We start from the raw sequence: 19,501 nt of genomic DNA on the forward strand, positions 1-19,501 counted from the left end.
TATATATATATTTCACATATTGCCTAAGATTCTTTCATTAAATAAATACCTGTCAGTGGTTTAAAAAAATATATGTGTTTTTTTTTCTCAAGTCTCCTCGACTTTCAACTCACAAATCAAAAATAATAAAAAAAAATAGAAAGAAAAGCGTACGAGAACAAATAGGAAAACCAAGAACTACAGAGAAATTCGATAAAATTGAAAGTATTTAAGTTTTCATATATATATCTTCAACATCATGTTTATCATTTGTTTTTGTGTATTTATATAGGAATGAATTATACATGTGAGTGTATATATATATACAATAGATGTATTCTTTCTGCTTTTTTTTTTAATTATTCACCTTTCGCTTCATACTTGTTTTTTTTCTATTATGTTATGAATACAATAACTATATTTTGGATGTGTGATTTGTTTTCCTTTCAGAAGTATTTGTGTTTTTGGAAATTTAATGATGACATCTCGAAATGAGTGGCATAAAATTACACAAAGAGATAGACAGTACACTTATACAGTGGGAGATTTTTTTATATGTATATATATAAATATATAGAGAGTAGAGTTCTGGCGTGGTGGTGAATAGGTTTGCATCTTCGCTCTTTACTGGATGCAGCAGGAGTTCTTGTGTCCATTCTTCAACTTGAGCCTAGATTTAGGACGGTATTTTTGCAAGTAACCCAACTGCTTAGAATTGATCGCTCCGCGTCGTTTCCTGTAAATCAACAAAATAATAATTACACACTATACTATATATAACACTATAATATAACATGTTCTTGGAGATAAAACTATCGTTTCACATTAAACTTAATCTAATCTAAAGTGTTGTTGTTATATTTTTTTTCATGTTGGATCACCTAAAAGTACAGATTAGTTCCTATGGGAACGTTGCGGGAGGTTAGTTAGGTATCTCATTGTACTCTTTAACAAAACCTGTATCGACTTCCGTGTAACCTAAATGATTGTATCATTGATTTTGACCAGATCTTAGCGTGACCCGGTTTTCTTTGCGGAAATATCGGAGCGCAAGGATACAGCGCCGCCACCGCCTTTCCTATTGTCCCCACATGTAGATTCATTATGGGTAAATAGGTTATCCGTAGGTTAAGTAGCGCGCTTAGAAACAAGCGTGTGTATTTCCACCTCACTACAGTTTACATTCATTTTTCTTTGCTATTGTCCGACCAAGGTTATCTATGCATCCAGGTTTTGTACTTCTGCTTTATCTACGACTATTTATAGATACGATTATTACTGATCTACATTTTTCTCCCAGTTAATTACAGAACCTGTATCTGAATTATCCAGCCGATAAATTATGTAATATCCGTGACGACCTCTAAGCGAATACATTTTTAGCATCTATAAACACTTTGTATATCATCATAACACAAGATCATTCATATTGAACATATTTTCAATCAGTTTCTTGATAAAATTGATTTTGCTGAAATTTATAGCCAGGCAAATATTTTTTTTGTAACTGACTCAAAAATAAACCGCCAGTTGGATTTACTTGCTTATTATATATCTATTTATAGCAACTATAGTCGTGTGTGGAAACCACAAAAGTTGGATTTGATTTATTATCTTTTAATACCACTTTAGATGATCGACAATAAGCCTGTAATATATATTGAGTATGTAAATAAATCGATAATCCATTGTGTTTATCCAAATTAATATTTCAGAACTTTTAAATTTTGTAAATTATTTATTCAGTATAAATTTCGTGTTATTTCCGACATCGAAGCAGCTATATTCACAATTATGAAGTCCCTTGTGATTAGCTTGCAGTAAACGTCGGGCTTCCGTCGCCCAAAGAAAACCTCAAGCTGAGAAAACATTTCTGCGAATCTTAGGACAGAAGCTATTAATAATATCGACGACGGGCATACTAATCACAATGAATGGGGAAGAGGCTCACGTGAATTCGAGAAATTGGATAGGACGCTCCAATTCCTCTGAAAACCGTTGTTGAGGATAGATTCAATTGATGAGAACTCATCAATACATACATGCACCCGAATCTGGTTTATTAACCTGAGCAATTCTAACGAGGTTTCTTCCATCAAATGAAGTGATGCAGCCGCCGCCTGGTTGCTTGCAATCAGCCGGCGGGAATTTATCACGAAAATTATGTAATTCACCCCAGATAATAATGCGTGTGTATGACGTCTGGGATGGGAGATAACATCATGCGAATAGATTAGACTTGTAACTATATGAAAAAAAAAATGTATTTCCGAACATTTATTTTTCACCTCCAACATCAGGAAGTCAGAAATAATGTAAAAATATTAAAAAAAGAATAATGACTCTTAAATTTGTATTTTCGTATTAATAAATGAAGTATAAATTCTCAAAGCGCTGCATTGAATCAATGTTATATGTACACTTCATGCATTATGTACATTATGTACACGCGCAGAAAATATGAGTATATACATACAAGACCTAGTGACGTTGTTGATAGGAAATCAATGCTAATAATAGCGCATTCACTATCGAAGAGGAGACACAAAATAAGAGTAATAAGAAGTACGTTCTCTGATAAGAATATTGGAAATAGTTTCCATCCATGGTTCTGTAAATGGTGCACTTTCTCCATTATTATAGTCTAAAGATATTCACACTCTTTTTTTTTATTGATATTGCAATGAACTTTACTGACTTTTCACAGGCAATTAAATTTTGTATATTTTAGATAATTTAATCAAACGCTGACTACAAATCTTTTAAACAATTGAATGAAAAGTTTCAACGCGTCATTTTAGTAATAACGCTTTGCTGTTTGGTATTCTTTAATTATTTTAATATGTAAAACAATAACACTTCAATAGACTTTGAAGATAAATATTTTTAACGGACATAAAGAACAAATATATTTTACATGCGGTAGTTAAGGAACAGGATACAATAAATTTATATAAATCTGTAGCATAGAATTAGTTACTAAGTAAATAGATGTTTATCGAAAAATAGCATGCTATATAACTGTAAAATACCGAGTTATGTTGATGTCTGTTGATCAAATCGTCGTGAAAAGAAGACGCAAACACAAGTAGATATATTTGAATAACAACTAGCGATTCAAAACACGGCATCAACTTCCTGCAATAAATTACACAGTTCGTGAATATATCAATTTATCCTTTTCACCTAGGCCATATGCGCGGAGCATAGAAAATCACAGGTCACCGGTTCCGCGTTTGAAACACATGCAGAAAATATCCAAAAACTAACACCTAATTAGCGCAAATAAATGTATTCAGTCTTTCGGAAATATCCTTGCCTCGTGCACATTTCCATCAAAACAAGTGTTGCACAAAGTTGACTACTCCCACGTTTGATAAAAATATATTTCAATTAGGCGAACAAAAATATAGACAGCTTGGAGGTAGAATGAATTTATGTAAAGTTCGGACACTTTCTGCTCAGGTCTCAGTAATTCCGGACTTTCAAACATATTAATCAAAATTGCGAATAAAGTTCTGCTGAAAAACAACAGACGAACACGTGCCAAACAATATGTAAATATTCCATTCGTTGTGAAGTTTTCTCGTTTCATGCTCGTCAGCTCCGATTCGTATCAAATGGATAATTGTGTTTACTGGAACTGCTTTATGACGAGTATATGCAATGATATATGCAGTTTCTCTTTAATTTCAACCAGTAATATCAAAATGATATATATTTCGCGTATTGTATGACAACTGAAAGCAGATTAACCTTAGGTTATCCAGAATGTTTACAGCAGATAAACATTATTAACATCGCTGAAAACATAGTGGACAATTGATATGGTGCAGCAAAATTCCTTCGATATTAACAGCAGATAAACTTTAATCTTTCGATGACCCGAGCATTAATGATAAACTATAACAATATTTTGTCTTTAACTGTAGAAAAAATCATTAAAATGAAATATTAACTTCTTGAAGACTTGCGATCATTTTGATGTAGTGCCAGGATTAACTAATAGCAATGAGCATACAATCAATATAGAGAGGAATGTGTCTGTAAAGATCTTTAGGCCTTGAGCGATATACAGCATATACGGAAACTTGTCTTTTAACGTTCAAGGTCGTCGGTACGTTTCAAATTCGAACTATATTCAATATTCTTTGCAAATCATTAAAACGTAAATGGAAATATCTCTAATATAAAATCCTTGATTGTACAATCTTGTGTAATAAATGATCAATACAAAAACAAATTAAACATCTAGTTTTTTTTAAGAAGCAGGTAAAAATAACATCAAACATGACATCATTCATGGATGATTCTCTTGTTAAGAACGCGATGGCCTTAGCCTTTACCTCGAAAGTATAAAAATAGACAAATTTTTTATGCTCTAAGTACTAAAAATGTATTAGTGCAACTTACTCTCTTATAAGTTCGACAGCTTCTTCGTACTTGAGGCCTAATTCTACTAAGGCCAGAGCGACCATGACAGGGGCTCGTCCCAGTCCGGCGACGCAATGGACGGCGACACAGGCCTCTGGGTTGTCATGAAACTGCTTCTTAATAATCTTAAACCACTCCTCGGTGATTTCGTTGGGAGGGAATGTCCCGTCGTTATACTCCAGATCAAAAACGGAGATGCCAGCCTCGCCTAGTTCCTCGGTTTTGTAAGATGGCTCGCAGACTCTGACAACTGCAGTTACACTATGTTTTTTCAGTTCCTGAAATAATAAAAAAACAAACACATAGGTTAAAAGCTTGTCAAGTTTATAGTTGTTCATGTAATTGTTATTTTTTTGTATCCTCGACTCGGTATTGTTTAGTAAGAATCAAGGCCGCTATTCTAGGTCGACAGATAATATTCATGTGGAGATAAATGAATTTGTTTGAACGCCATTAAGTTGGATATGATTCATGCGCGCGTGTACTGACGTCTTCTGGATATATTTTTTATTTGGATTAAGTTTATTAGTGTGACTCATCGAGTATGTATAGGAAGCACATGAGGCTAACAAACGATACCGAGATACAAAATAAATAAGTTCAGGCAATAAAGACAAGAAGAAATTAGACAAGTTCCTATCAATCGGTAGCCATAACATTGAATTACCAGTATAACTATAAATCTTAGAGTAACCTTGCACTTGATAGTAGGATGATAAAACACGATAAGAACTTTAAATAATCTTATGGCATATAACATAAGACATCTCAGCTAATGGCATTCTTGCTCTGAATTGCAAATAACTTAAATATATTACATTTTGTAGCTCGTCAATATTTAAACCCTTTAATTTGGTTGGAGGAATACATTTTGATAGTCCACAACATCCGATTTTGATTTAGTTGATAAAGTTGTCTGATTCAGTTGTCTATAATTTTGTTGGATCTCAAAAATTTAAGAACTTTTGGCGTTAAGTTAAGTTAATTTGGGTTTGATCTGTATTAGTACTCAAAACAGGTAGCCATCCCTTAATATAGTCCTCCACTGAATCTACTAATTATTCCATCTGCAATTGATTCATGAATTGCAAACCGAGGACGTTAATTCCTCAATTATCTGCGTATCTCATTTCAGGTCTAATAAAGCCACTTTCAATCAAGAAACAACAGTTACATCTTATAATTAGATGTGTTTCTGTTAAAAAAAGAAAGAAATTTGGTTAATACCAAAATTGTGGTGTTACATATACACGGATCATTCGAAAATTATATTTTTTTATGAACGATAAAATTGGAAACAAATACTTCAATTATTTTTAGCCACGTTCGTTAATTAAGTGCATTTTAACTCCATAACACGAATTTATTAAAATAAAGCCTCGCGTAATTAGCTTTTACTAATTAATATGTTGGGATGTGTTACACAAAGGTCGCCGCACAATTGATTGAATTTGTTGCAATGAATGTATTATTAATTACACATGCCAACGTTATTATCAAATGGAATTTTCTACGTAATAAAACATATGATTGATCAGTACTACTATTATTAAACACATCCTTTGATACTGATGTAACCTGGGATTTTGTTGGTTTTATTTTATAAACGGAATTACAATTGCAGCAACCTATGATCTTCGTGAGTAGGTCTCCAGGTACAGATCGTAAATACGACGAAAACTTTCTACAGGTTGTCTCTTACGAAACAGCAATACAAGATAGTGAAATTCGAATTGCGCTGACAAGAGGAATGCAATTGCTTTATTCGGAGCGAGACTGGATGTCTCCAAAGATGAGGTTCTAATGAAGCAATTGAAAAATGAATGAATAAAGAAATAATATCGTTATATAATACTTGTGAGAATTGCTCCATCGATTTACAAGTATTTTTTTGTCTCCCCAAAAAAAAATTAAACACGTGAAATTCGAACGTTCCACTTTCTTAGAATAAAAGCGATACGAACGTACTCTAATTATACATCATTAATATAATGACATTTAATTATGGCGTTGGCAAAAAATAATAATAAAAGGCTGAATCCTGGCAAACGTTCTAATTCCAATCATGCGATCAATTCATTAGCTCTTGGTGTCAATCCATTAACGTCGTTCGCATTGGAACGAATTAAACGATACCTTCGTGTGTTTGCGCAAATTTACGAAATTGCAAGGATGCTCGTCCTGTTCATTACCTAAATCTACAATTATAAGCAATCAAATACTTATATAATTGACCGAAATTGACTTGAATTTCAGAATGATCAAAGTTTACATAATGAAAAAGAAAATAGAATTTATTCAAATAATTTATATTGAATTGAAATCATAAAGATCAAAGGAAATCTATATTTAATTTAAATGAAATATGTATTTAGTGTCTGTTTTGTAACAGGATTAGTGTAACAGGATTAGTGATGAAATAAACGATCGTCTAGTTTGTAATTAACGTTGAAAACATAATTAATTTCAGTGAAAATTGTGGACGACCACTGCAAATAAAATTAATCCTTTTTTTCTCACTCGGTTTGCAAATCAAATCAATGAGATTATGAATATTTAAAAAAAATGTTTTAATTAATTATCCAACATATTTTATCTAGAGAAGCGATTCTAAAAGTGGGGGTCGCAAAATACATTTGGGGTTGCAGAAAAATTGATGACAGATTGAAGTTTGAGAATCGCTGTTCTAGAAGATTAAAATCCTTCTCAGGAACATTTTAAATGTTAACAGACACATATTATCGGTTTAATGCGAAAGGTCGCATGTTTCGATGGGGATTATTCTTGGTAATTCTGCAAAATCGGATGCAGCTTTGCTCGACAACTATCTAACTATCTTTGTTTTTCGATAAACTGCAATACTCACTAAGAGATTATATGAAGTATTTAATCTAAATAATTCTAGAATACCAAATACGACGTGATCTCTACTTTTTAGACGAAGATAAAAGCTTAAACAATTTCAACAATACTTAGACTGATTGTTTTATAATATCAATAAAAAAAAACTAAATTTTAGTATATAATATATTCTAAAAAAGTACTAAACAAAATTATAAAGTCCGACCAAGTTTTAAGTCGTGTTTCCCAAATTTCCCAATAATCAACAAAGCTATTCAATGAAGTGTAAATTTGATAGGCTTGATCTAGTAAATTCCTGAACATTTCAGGTATTATATTCCTATTGCAGAGATGTTACAAATGCAATGTTTTATGAACTACGATGATTGCTGTATTTACGTAATTAGTGATTGGGGAATTGTGGTTTGTGTGTGTAGAGTTTGGATGTAATGTGCCAAAAAAAATCGATTGTGTAATTACATTTAGTGGGGTGTAATATGCTTTTCTTTTGAAGATCTGTCAACATGAAGTTTGTGTTTTGGGGAGGTTAAGAAGCAATGAAAAGAAGAAAGGAGATCGTAGCCGGTGCTAGTGAAATATACCCCTAGCATTTAACGTTGGGGGGTGTTGGGATTTTCAATGGTCTGTCTGTGGAGATGAAAATGGGAGCGATAACCGCGCCGCTGAGTGCGTTACCCCTGTCTGGTCGCATTCGTGTGTATGTACTTTATTTTTGGTCAAATGAGCAATAACCTTCAAATGTGTACACTTTCTTTCTGCCAAATCTTCTCATGGTAGTATACATGCATATATATATATATATAGAGGAAAGAACTATGATTTACCTGAATGTAAGTGGTGATGGTCTGGTCGGATGGTCTGTCGGTGATCAGGAAGTTAAAGCCTTTGTATTTAATTTCGGCGGGAGCAGGTCTGATGTCCTTCGGCCTCATGTTGTTCATTGCACGTTTACACAGTCAAATAGAAATCGTAATCCTTTCCTTTCTCCGCGAAATTCCTCCAAAGAACTCCTCCTCTAATGGATTCTGTTATCACTCTTTAATTTGTATGAATTCCGCAAAGCTCAAATATTGCGCTGCTCGTTTGTTCAAAAAAAATCAAATTCCTCCCCCCTCCAAAAAAAAAGAGTCACAAATCAACCACAAAGAAAACAACGAAGAAGATATCCCAAAAGTAAATAAACAATAGAGAATAGGTTTCGTTCAAATGTAATTTTTTTAAAAAAAATTAAAACAATAATTGCAATAACTAATTATTAATTATTAAAACAGACGACAAAATACATATAAATGTATATATATATAAAAAAGTAAAGAAAAATTGATAAAATAAGAAGCAAAAGCTTGACGATCGAATTTGGAGCGAGCAAATCACGATGCAATTATTATTATAAATATATTTAGTAATATTTCCTGTTGCGTCCTTCTAAAAACCGGTATTACTTTGTTTTGATCAGTCTTTTTTTTGTGTGGTTTAAATTTTCTTTGCAGCTTTCTTAATTTCCTCTGAATGAAACCGAAACAAAAAACAAACTACAATTACAATGTCTCTCTCTCTATATGCACTTGAGTTGATATGCTTTCATACAAACATTTATCCATAAATATATATATTTAATAAATATGTTCCGCCCTTACGAAATTTTGCATGCGTTCGTCGTCTCCGTTGAGAGCGGTAAAAATCGTTACGTAATTATTGATGAATTATATTGTGAAGTGGATAAAAGTGTTTACCGAAGACCGGATAACCGAAATCTGGTGATGCAAGGGCGGAAAAGTCTCAGCCGGTGATAATTTCATGCAAGTCGTGTACAAAACTATTTTGTTTTAAATACACCTCGACAATGTATTCACATAACGAGCGTGCATACAGTAGTTAGTATTAAGTTGTTCCAAAATGTTGGTTTCGTTTACTCGCAAAATAATCTAAGTGTATATAGAGAAATATTGTAGTAATGTTTGTGTAAATAGAATTCTCTTATCTCGTCCACCCTCTGCACCCGCACCCTCTATCTCTTGTTAAAAATTTTGTTGTTCTTTGCTGTTGATTTCTTTTTTTTTCCTTGTTTTTTTCTTTTAAATATTAAATATACTTTTTCTTTTGTTAAATAATTGTATTTACTTTAAAATGGTTTTAACTGGCAATTTATTTGTGTTGTGCCTGGCAGTATTCTGCACTGTCTAACTGGAACTCCATGTATGCCTGCACTGCCTCACCGAAATACTGAAACAAAAAACAGGAAAGTGCACATTAGTTAGATAATTCTCTCTCGGTAATCAATGATTGCAATTAAATAATTGCCTCCACTCGCCGGATACTTTTTAATTGCGTCCCGTCCGAGACCCATTTACGATCTGTCACACACACACACAAATAATTACATTCGTGAACACCAGTATATCCACACCATGAGATTGATTCACAATACTATAAATATTACATACAATGTATCCACATTTTACGTAATACGAAACATAGATAACGTCGGAAATGGGGGTATAATGACACAATTACTGATGTCTCATATCGCATATAGTGTGGATGCAACAAAATATTAGGTTACCTAAGGTTAGTTTATATACAAGTCAATGATATTTTCGAGATAAAGAGAAGGTATGCAAAATAACAAATTTATATGTACGTAAATAGATTGATAAGTAAAATTTGTCGAAACATCAATTTCTCCTGTTTATATGTTATCTACGTGCTTTCTAAACTAGCCATAATTATATTTTAATCTAAACTGATTTAATCGGTTATTGATTATACAATCGATTCCGCTTCATCGGGACTAGTATATTTATCCCGGTTCCATTTGTTATTTGCTCACTTTTGTTTTTCATTAAGCGGAATCGATTATATTTATATGTTGTCTAAAATGACTCTTCACTTAACAGTTTAATTGTAAAACAATTAAGTCCAATCTATACTAACTAAAGATTAGTGTTATTGACTACAATCTGCAGTAGTATATTTGCATAAATTAAAACTTTATTACAAAAAGTAGTTTGTTTTGTTGACTTTTGATTTTATAAGCTAAATGAAGATGTTGATATAAAATAATATCAATGTGGTTTAGAGTAACTGATAATTAAACTGTTATTGAATAAACACAGTCAATAAAAGAATCGTAAGCAAATTTTATGAACGTTCTCTTGTTTATAATTATTTATTACGTGTTTCCAATTGACAAATGTTTGCGTATAAATAAGCTTGCAAATATTTTTCAATATGTGTTTAGCAAACATTTAAGTTAGAAATTAAATAAACAAACTACTGAATCAATAAAAAAAACATATTTTAATAAAACGGATCAAATAAAAAAGCAGCCCTTTGCAGCAATTGTATCAACTTTAGCGCTTGTGTCTATAAACACATCCTAAGCTGTACAAATTCTGCATATATTTGAAGTACAGTCGATTCCGCTTAATCGGGACTAGTATATTTATCTAAATTATCCGAAGTTTAATTTTCATTAATTTTTATTTCAACTGTATTAACAATATAATATTATAAAGATTTTAATGAAAACAACGTGGATATGTTTGAACTATTGATTGAAAAATGAATGAATTACAAATACAAAGGTTACTACCGAATTTCTGAACGTCCGAAACGATATTAATTGGAAATGGTTCACATACAGTACAAGTCTAAATCAAATATTAATTATGTTTTGCTCATATAACGTGAATATGTACAAACAGTAATATTGGTAATGATAGAGGTATATTTTAAATTTATATGTTCTTCCATTTCGAGAAGTCCACACAGAATCGAAGCCGCAGGGCGTATAAACGGAAATTGGAATCCGAAATTATTATCGTCAGTCGTAAAATCAATTTTTAACGTCGTTTTTATTATTGACATTCGGAAAAATGCACTTAAACTTCAAGTAAGCGGATATCCATTCTGTACCAGCACTTTTACTGCATATTTAATTGCGTGCACGTAATAATCATAGAAATGCCCTTTTCTGAAATAACGCTTTTTATTCTTCAACTATTCGAAGTCCCTTTACGTACGGTTATGAGCAATATGAAATTTAACGCCTACGCACACGACGCATCCTCATTCAGAAAAATTACGTAATTACCGCATGCGAATTCTCATGTCGATCATGAAATGTGCATTAAATTAATCAATATAATTGCTTCTAATTAGTACGAATTATTCGAATGCCACCGGATGCCTGAGGTTACATGTATTAATACATACACGCACAAATACGTAGGAATGTATACACCATAATGTATTAGTAAATTTATTGTGGTCAGAGCTTTTCCTTTCATGTTCACATATTTTACATTACGGTTTCATTTGCAATTAAATTAAATGTTCTTTACTTTTTACATTATTAGGATACCAAAACTTTTATCAAAATGAAAATATCTTAGAATAGGCAGATACAAATACCTTGAAAAAAATAAAGTATCCTTGAAACACCAGGTGAGTTTGCCTTGTTCAATCTTATAAAGTATAGATTTCGTTAATAAATTTGTCTTTACCAAAAGAAAAGCTTATTTGTATGAGTTGCTCACTTTCCTTATGAAATGTACAAAATAAAATGATTTTCAGCTACCATAAAATGTTTTAGTAATTAATTAAATATGTTTTTCCTTTAAACAAGTTAATCATGTAGGTTGAGGTTGAAGAGTTGATATAGTTTGTTAGATTCTTAATTGGATTTGGTATAATGGTATTAGGCTTGTATCCCTTGCACCTTTCAATTAATAGCAATTGTAAAGGAATTGCCCCTTAGGGTATTAGACGCTCAAACGAGAGCTAACATACCTGCATGTCTATCGATCGGATTATGCAAAACATGAAGTTCGCTAAACGGTAGAACCACCACGACAACTACTCTCAATAGTGACTTAATGAGAGGTATTCACGACTAACAATCAGTTGAAAAACAGAAGTCTAAGAAGCTATATACTTTTCAATTAAGTCGTTTTAAGTATGAATGAATCAAACAAAATCTCACAATTAATTGAGTACGATAATTCAAGATACTATCACAAGAATCTATTCTGGTGAAGTATTAGATTACAGTGATGATGTGGCTTGATTTCCAATACTTTTTCATATATAATGAACATAAATTATAATATCCAAAGTGTTTCGCCTTGTTAACTCTGATATGCGTGTCATAGATTATCAATCACTGTACTAGAATGTATTTAGATGATCGAGGTGATGAAATAAAGAATGAATCAAAGATAATCTTATTACCAATTTTGCAGAACAATATCATTGCGGTGTCTTATCCAAAAACGAATCGAAGAGAATCTCAGCAAATTGTCAATTTTTGCTCGATGAATTTCAGCAATTTTTGCTGTCGCGATTCGCTGCTCAATTCTTCAACTCCAAGGCATGTCCTCGGAGCGTGATAAAATTGCGGTCACTATCAGTTCGCATGACGTGCGCCAGTTGTATTGCATTATGACATGGTTATTGCATTATTGTCCTCGGAGTAGCGTATCAATTTTCGTATAATACGAGCAAAAAAAAAGAAACAATATTTCCCACGTTATGCAATAGACTTTATTTGCTGGGATTCCTGAAAATCGAATCTTTTCATGACATAACTGGGTTCAATGCAAACCCAATAGACCTGCGTCGATTCGGCGAACTGCATCATAACAATAATCAGGTTGCTCTCTGCAGGCGATCCAGTCTATGGCTTCAAGGAAAATTATATAAATTTTCAATTCACTTCCCTTTATGTAAACGCAAATTATTTCCCTTTTGGGATTCGCTGCACGGAATACTTTGATCGCGATGAATTTTAATTTTGTTTTCCCATTCATATCTTTTTCTTGACCTTGAGAGGTTCGTACTATTCCAAATCTTTTGAACGTTCCGATTGATACAATCTACATTTTTTGCACGATTTTCTCTAACAATTACTATTTATAATATTCTTGTTTTATCAACATTTAAAAAAAAAACACTCAGCTAAAAATAAATTAAAAACATTTGGTAGTATATAAATCATTTGCAGTGCAATATTAGTAAATATGTTGTACCAAAAATATTCTGATAAACGAGGTTCGATGCTGAGTGTAATTTTAGAGAAGAAAAGTGAATCACTTTGTTTGTTGTCGTTTCTTGTGCGTATTTTTAATACTTATTTTTATAATTTTAATTTACGTAGAAACAAGTTGTACGAGAGTGCCCATATTTTGGCAACGCAAGAATTCTTGTAATTAACGTTGTTAATATCCTCAAGGCTACTTGTCGCTTTTTCTCTCTCTCTCTAGTTTTACTTTATTTATTTTACATTTTTTTGAAGGGTTGCCAACAAACCGAATCGATTCAATGGAAGTTATTAATAACCGTGGACACGTTATGCAATGGCTGGCGTTATAGGACGTTAGAATTTAATAGAGACAGCGACAACAAACAGCATTGATGATTGAGAAGACTTCGAGAAAGTGAACGTTGTTTGTTTTGCAGAATTATTTACGCGAAAGTTTCCATTTTAAACTAGAATATTCCCATCTTCGTATTAGCAGATTTTTTAGAAAAACTCAAGTGTAGTTAGGTTTTATTTCAAAAAAGAAAAGGTCATTGCCACTCTGAGAAATCACCGCCGGAAACTAGTATTGATCAATATATTTCGTGCATACGATTGCAATAAGCTATGAATAATTTAGAGAGGTTTTATATATTTATTTAAAATATATATTTTATTAAAAATATCAATCAATAATATATATGAAAATACTCTAAACACATTCTAATAATATTATCAAAATTTCGGTATAATTTAAATAAAAGGTAAATTTGATTACGTGATTAATCGGTGATTCATACTCTATTATGGCTTCAAAATGTGTGGCACAGTTTCAAATGCATTGAATTCTATGTTAATAATCGGGGATGAGTGAAAGACGATTTAGGATTCATCGAACCGAATCACAACAATCCGATAATTTCGATATATCCAAATGAATTGACAACATCGGATTACGTAATGAAATGAATTTACGCGAATTGACGATTTGTAATTAGTGTAAAGAAAATAGAGTTGTTAAATTTGGAAATTGGTTTAGTACGAATTAGAATAGTAATGCTTACCACTATAGGTGTTCTACTTGTGAGAAGCGGAGCACAACTGATTCTTAGTTGTTTAGCGAAAGGCATAAACAATATCAGGGCTGACGCATCGTAGGCTTATCATATAAGAAAACATCGGCTTTAACAATACGTGCGCTATATAAGGAAGAAGACTCATGCGACTCGATGAAGGAACTTATAACATGCGTTCAAGAAGAAATACAGCTGCGGATGCATTACTGATCCGTTGTTTTGCTTCTTGCATCTGGCAATGATTGCAAATCAAATTACCCGACGTCCGTCAAGCAATAAACTCGATTGCGATAATGTCGTTTGCGAGATCGTTTTAACAAAGTCTTGCCACTTAAAGCGATTGATCGTCATCCGAAAGGAGTAAAACTAAATGCAATTGTATTGACCCCACTAACGGATCGGATCCAAATTACTATTACCATTAACCAAAGAATAAAGGGATAAGGGAATAAAGGTGGTTATGTATTGATATTATCGAAGTAGATGAGCAATTTCACTCGGAAGTAGATGCATTATTCACAGGCGCAGTGAAATGACATCTTTAGAACCACTCAGTATAGTATTGTGCAATATGCAATATAACCAAATGATGTTGTTATATCAGAGCATGGGGTAAGAAAAATGGATAATACCGATTCATAATGTACAAACAGTTATTGAAAGAAAATATTTGTCCAAATTACTTGAAGAATTTCCAAAAAATTAGTTGGACAAGGACAACTAAAACCGAGTCAAAACATACAAAAAATGAAAGTCTAAAACTACTTGGATTTGATTATATATATTGTAATCCAACTCAAGCCGAACTCAAATACACATTTATGAAAAGAAAATGTTTGTGTAAATTAGTCAAAATTGAAAATACAAAAAAAAATAATCTCTTGCCCAAATCCAAGAGATTATTTTTTTTTAGATAGAAGTTTAAAAATATCATCATATTACGTATTCGTGCAGATAAACAATGATCGGAAATGGATAACAAACTAGCGGGTTATTGAACGCCGCAGATGGGAAACTTTGCACGACCTTATTACAGTAATACCCCCGGGGTACATTCCTAAGCCGTGAAGCGCAAAGCGAAACAACGTTAAACGGGGTCATGTACAAATTACAAGGTAAGTAACATCAAAATTTAATTGTACCAAATATAATTATTAAATAAAAATGTATAAATTAAATAAATGCATATGAGAATATTACAATTTAGATGTTTTTTTTAAACGTTATTTAAAATTAAAATACATTTCGCAATCAGGACTAATCAGCTAATCGTAAATGTAAAATATGACGAAAAGCAAATATTAATGATATATTAACAGTCCTTACGAATGCAACGTACGTGCTTATTCTTGCGATTATGATATTATATAATTTCCGGTTGATACGATTAACAGCCTACTGCAAACTGTCCCTCTATAAATAGATGTTTACAATGAAATAACTACAAGATGGGAATACCCGTGGGAGAAAGTTAACGAATAAACGGCGACGAGTAGCGGTACATTCGAAAAAAGAGCAATATTTCGAATGGTCAGTGTTTAATTTCATTCATTCTTGTTTAAAAAAAAACCGTTGGCACATAAAAGCAAAAAAAAGTGAAATCAGCTTATTAATGAGGTATGATTTAGTTCTGTTTGCTGGTGGTGAGGTAGGTCAACACAAACCTACGGGCAATATATTTTTCTCAGTTTCTTCCAATATTTGTCTTAACTTATTAAACAAGTATTTTATATCACTTTTTTTTGTATTAATTAATTGAAAAATTACATTTTGATGACAAGTTGATTTGAAAAAAAGTTAAATTATTTGAAGTAAACAAATAACAAAAAAATCTTCATCAATTAAATGAATTATTTAATAATTATAATTTTTCGAAGTTCTACGTGTTTCTATTTGCCAATTTACACAAATTTATAACGAAATAAATATCTAAACAGCGCTAATTACCTGCAGCTACTAAATATGACCTTGAAGTAGAATATGACCTATCCAGAAGTGAAATAAATGCATAGACGTATGCACTTCGCGACCTTCGTAGAAACTAACACCTTTTCATTTCGGGCATTTGCGTTAGAATGAAGCTAAGGTAAACAGAACACGTCATCTTTTGTTGATCATTGAAAAGGAGGCGCAGAAAATATATATGTAAACATTTCTAATGAACGTCGCACACCGAAACGACACCGAAAACCGTATTTAATTTGCACGAAATTAATACAAATATTTACGTTCAATTTGTATTTCTTATCAAGAGTCGGCGCCGCCAAGAATGCGCGATACGGAATGTCTGTTGCGTAATGTTGCGTTCGTCTTGTCTCTCACAATTGAATGAATTTAGAGGACGATACATTTTGATAAATCTAATTTATTGCAAGCACTTTGAGGTCAGAGGTATTTCATTAATATTTCTTAATGCAATTGAGATTACAATTCTAGTAAAATTTCTTAGTTATCAAAATTATTCTATTGCAGCAACATATTATTTGCACATTAGTTGATAGATTCTTGGAATGGAAGTTTATTATAAGTATATATATGATTTTTATAGGACAAACACAATTTTCAGTTCGAAATACACAATTATATATGAACGCAATTAGGATATAGTTAAAAATTGATTACATATTGATTTTCCTAATTGTTATTTTATTATCTTTAAACTAATTTGTTTAGAGGTTTCTATTGTATTTAAGAACATTGGACGTAAATATTGTGAAATTTTCAAGTAGACAAATTTAATTTACTTAGACTAGTTTTGCCGAAATTATAGTCAATAGTTGATTCATTAGGTTTGAAATGATTTGTTATGATTTCGCTTATAATAGTTGTGTTAAAAGTATGTTTTAATGTATGATGTACAATTTTATCAAAATCACAGGGGGAGTTAATGTACCGAAAACATTAGTCAAATGGAAGGGCTATGTTCATGATCATGATTTGTTTTTATTTGATGTGATTTTTATAGAGTCGAAAATACGTATTTTATCAAATCTGATTTCAACTGGTATCTTGGATTTGGGACTATTTTTATCGTTCGGGATAAATGATTCGTAGACGCATGGGAGAAGAGGAGGTTTGCGAACCGAATAAAATAAGTTAAATCTCCGTTATGAAGCGTGGGAGGAAGAAACAATGTACGAACTAATTACTATCGTTCTATTTCTATAAGTCTAGTCTGGTCTATAAAAGTCGAATCTTTTCATCTCGCTGCGGAGGAGATGAAGTTCGGAGACCGTGGGAAAACATCTACCTGGGCCCTTATGAAAGCAACCGAACGTGAACGGAGATGGACTGACAAATAAAAAAAACTATATATAGATAGAAGTGAAAATGTAATGACGAAGAAAAGGGACTTCTTCTCCGTTGCTCATTGTTATGATAATCGGACGGATTCCGGGAAGGTGACTTTAAAAGGGATGAAAGATGAATTTGGAAGAAGTGCTTTGGCCTCCGTCAGGTGGTTCGTGTATTGTTGACTAGTGTATAGGCGTTTCTTGCAACTTACCAGAGAGCCGGACGGTTTCGGAGACACTTTAGGGCTCGCACTGAAAATTGCTTTTGCAAGAAGTCCGCGCGTATAGATAGAGATAGATATATATGTATGTACGTTATATAATTGGGACAATGCGCAACACGTCCGCTCGCGCCGAATCTGCCTCCGAGAGTGGTCTCAATTTGTTTCACGCATTCTCAGGGGCAGGTCTCGCCGCCCCCGACAAAAACCCCACCCCACTCTTCCCCGGACCACCACAATACAAACTGTTTTAATTATGAAATATACATCAAAAAAATTATATAAATATGCAAATATACAGACCATATTTGGTCTATAAAACAGATCAATGATCTGATCAATGCTATATGATACAATTCGGGTACAAAAAAACAAATATAATCGCTGCCACAATCTGCAGCCAATTAACACAAGACCCAGCAGCATCTTTGGAGGGTTAAACAGTTATATCAAAATGCAAATTTTCCGCGCGTTTTTTGTTGTTTTTTCGAAACAACAAATTAATTAATTTCTTATGACAGCCAATCTAAATACGCGCAAGGTTAAAATGATTTCGTGCACACTGTTGCAAGCAAACTTACAAATATTCCTTTACACCCTTTGATATTTCTGTTTTTTTTTGATACAGTTATTTGTTTTTGCGGTGATTTTCTACTGACAGAAGAACATTTTTTGACTGGGACCGCAACTCGGGAGTGAAAATATAATTATCATGCAGCGTAGTAGTATTTTGCGCCGATGCCAAGACGATTTGGCTTGTGCGAAAAAGTTGTATTTTGAAAAACATATGCGCGGCCGACAGGAATATTTCGTTTTTGGAACGTGGGGGCAACAAAAAATAAAATAAAAGAGAGAAATGGATCGTCAGGATTACATCTGGGCGGGGTTGGGGCGCGATGGGTATGTAACATTTAGCCCTTGTTCCTTTCCTGGAAACTGGATTTTTTCTACCTAAGGGATGGGGAGGCTGTTCTAACACAAGTTTATACAAGTTATTTTTTTTAATCGCGATTTTTCGTAGAGGGTAAATGAAGATGTGGGAGTAATATTTATAGTCTCTGACTCCGTCGGGAAGTCTTAAAATACACATTTCGTTGAGGGTGTTAGATGCGATTCCGAAAAAAAATTCTGGAACCCGTCTCGAACAATAGGTTCCAGAGACCTCCGATGACCTCCATCTCTGCACGACCCTCCGGGGGAGGCATTATATAATTTTTATATATATACATATATATATATTGGATTTCAGTTTTCAGTAGATTTTATTCAGAAATTTATGAAATTATTAAAGAGAGTACTCACCACACTAGCCATACACATTGAAAATGGAATTGAATGTATTCCTTGTAGTCCACGAAATGTGGGAAAAATTGTATTCCGTTTGCACAGCACACTAAAACCGTACGGGCGAGAATATTACATTCGCCGAGCCTTGCCAAGATGGTCGTCGGTATTCTGACGTCAGGCATGCCCCTTTTGCCCCCCACCATGACGTCATCGAAATACTATCAAGTGTTAAAACCGTGCCCCCACCGCAGAGCTATACTATACTTTGGGCGTGTCCTCCATCGCAAACCGCAAAAAGAATCAAGTGGAGGGAGAAAAAACTTATTT

At 32.8% G+C, this 19,501-nt stretch overlaps 1 protein-coding gene across 3 annotated transcripts; it reads right to left on the reverse strand.

Moving 5' to 3' along the window:
• Nucleotides 1-18: 18 nt before the first annotated feature.
• LOC108567261 (protein tyrosine phosphatase type IVA 1) lies at nucleotides 19-19,319 on the reverse strand. Of its 3 annotated transcripts, none has more exons than XM_017927622.1 (5): nucleotides 19,190-19,319; nucleotides 9,397-9,498; nucleotides 8,100-8,387; nucleotides 4,393-4,691; nucleotides 19-715 (listed from the first exon to the last, which is right to left on the reverse strand). In XM_017927622.1, exons 3-5 carry the CDS (start codon nucleotides 8,214-8,216, stop codon nucleotides 604-606), a joined length of 528 nt encoding a protein of 175 aa, XP_017783111.1. In that variant the 5' UTR covers nucleotides 8,217-8,387; nucleotides 9,397-9,498; nucleotides 19,190-19,319; the 3' UTR covers nucleotides 19-603. The 3 variants fall into 3 exon arrangements, with proteins under 3 accessions (XP_017783111.1, XP_017783129.1, XP_017783121.1); XM_017927640.1 differs by lacking the exon at nucleotides 19,190-19,319 and adding an exon at nucleotides 18,469-18,569; XM_017927632.1 differs by lacking the exon at nucleotides 19,190-19,319 and adding an exon at nucleotides 17,879-18,035.
• Between the last annotated feature and the right edge of the window lie 182 nt (nucleotides 19,320-19,501).

This window comes from Nicrophorus vespilloides, unplaced genomic scaffold, assembly GCF_001412225.1.
Source record: "Nicrophorus vespilloides isolate i.1.1-1 unplaced genomic scaffold, Nicve_v1.0, whole genome shotgun sequence".
NCBI classification, from domain to species: Eukaryota; Metazoa; Arthropoda; class Insecta; order Coleoptera; family Silphidae; genus Nicrophorus; species Nicrophorus vespilloides.

Bases quoted from the DNA above. Each gene is read 5' to 3' on its own strand.
- LOC108567261 (XM_017927622.1), bottom strand. From the start codon at position 8,216: ATGAACAACATGAGGCCGAAGGACATCAGACCTGCTCCCGCCGAAATT. The intron at 4,692-8,099 runs GTAAATCATAGT...TTATTATTTCAG, and splicing joins CCATCACCACTTACATTCAG to GAACTGAAAAAACATAGTGT. The intron at 716-4,392 runs GTAAGTTGCACT...GTTGATTTACAG, and splicing joins GCTGTCGAACTTATAAGAGA to GAAACGACGCGGAGCGATCA.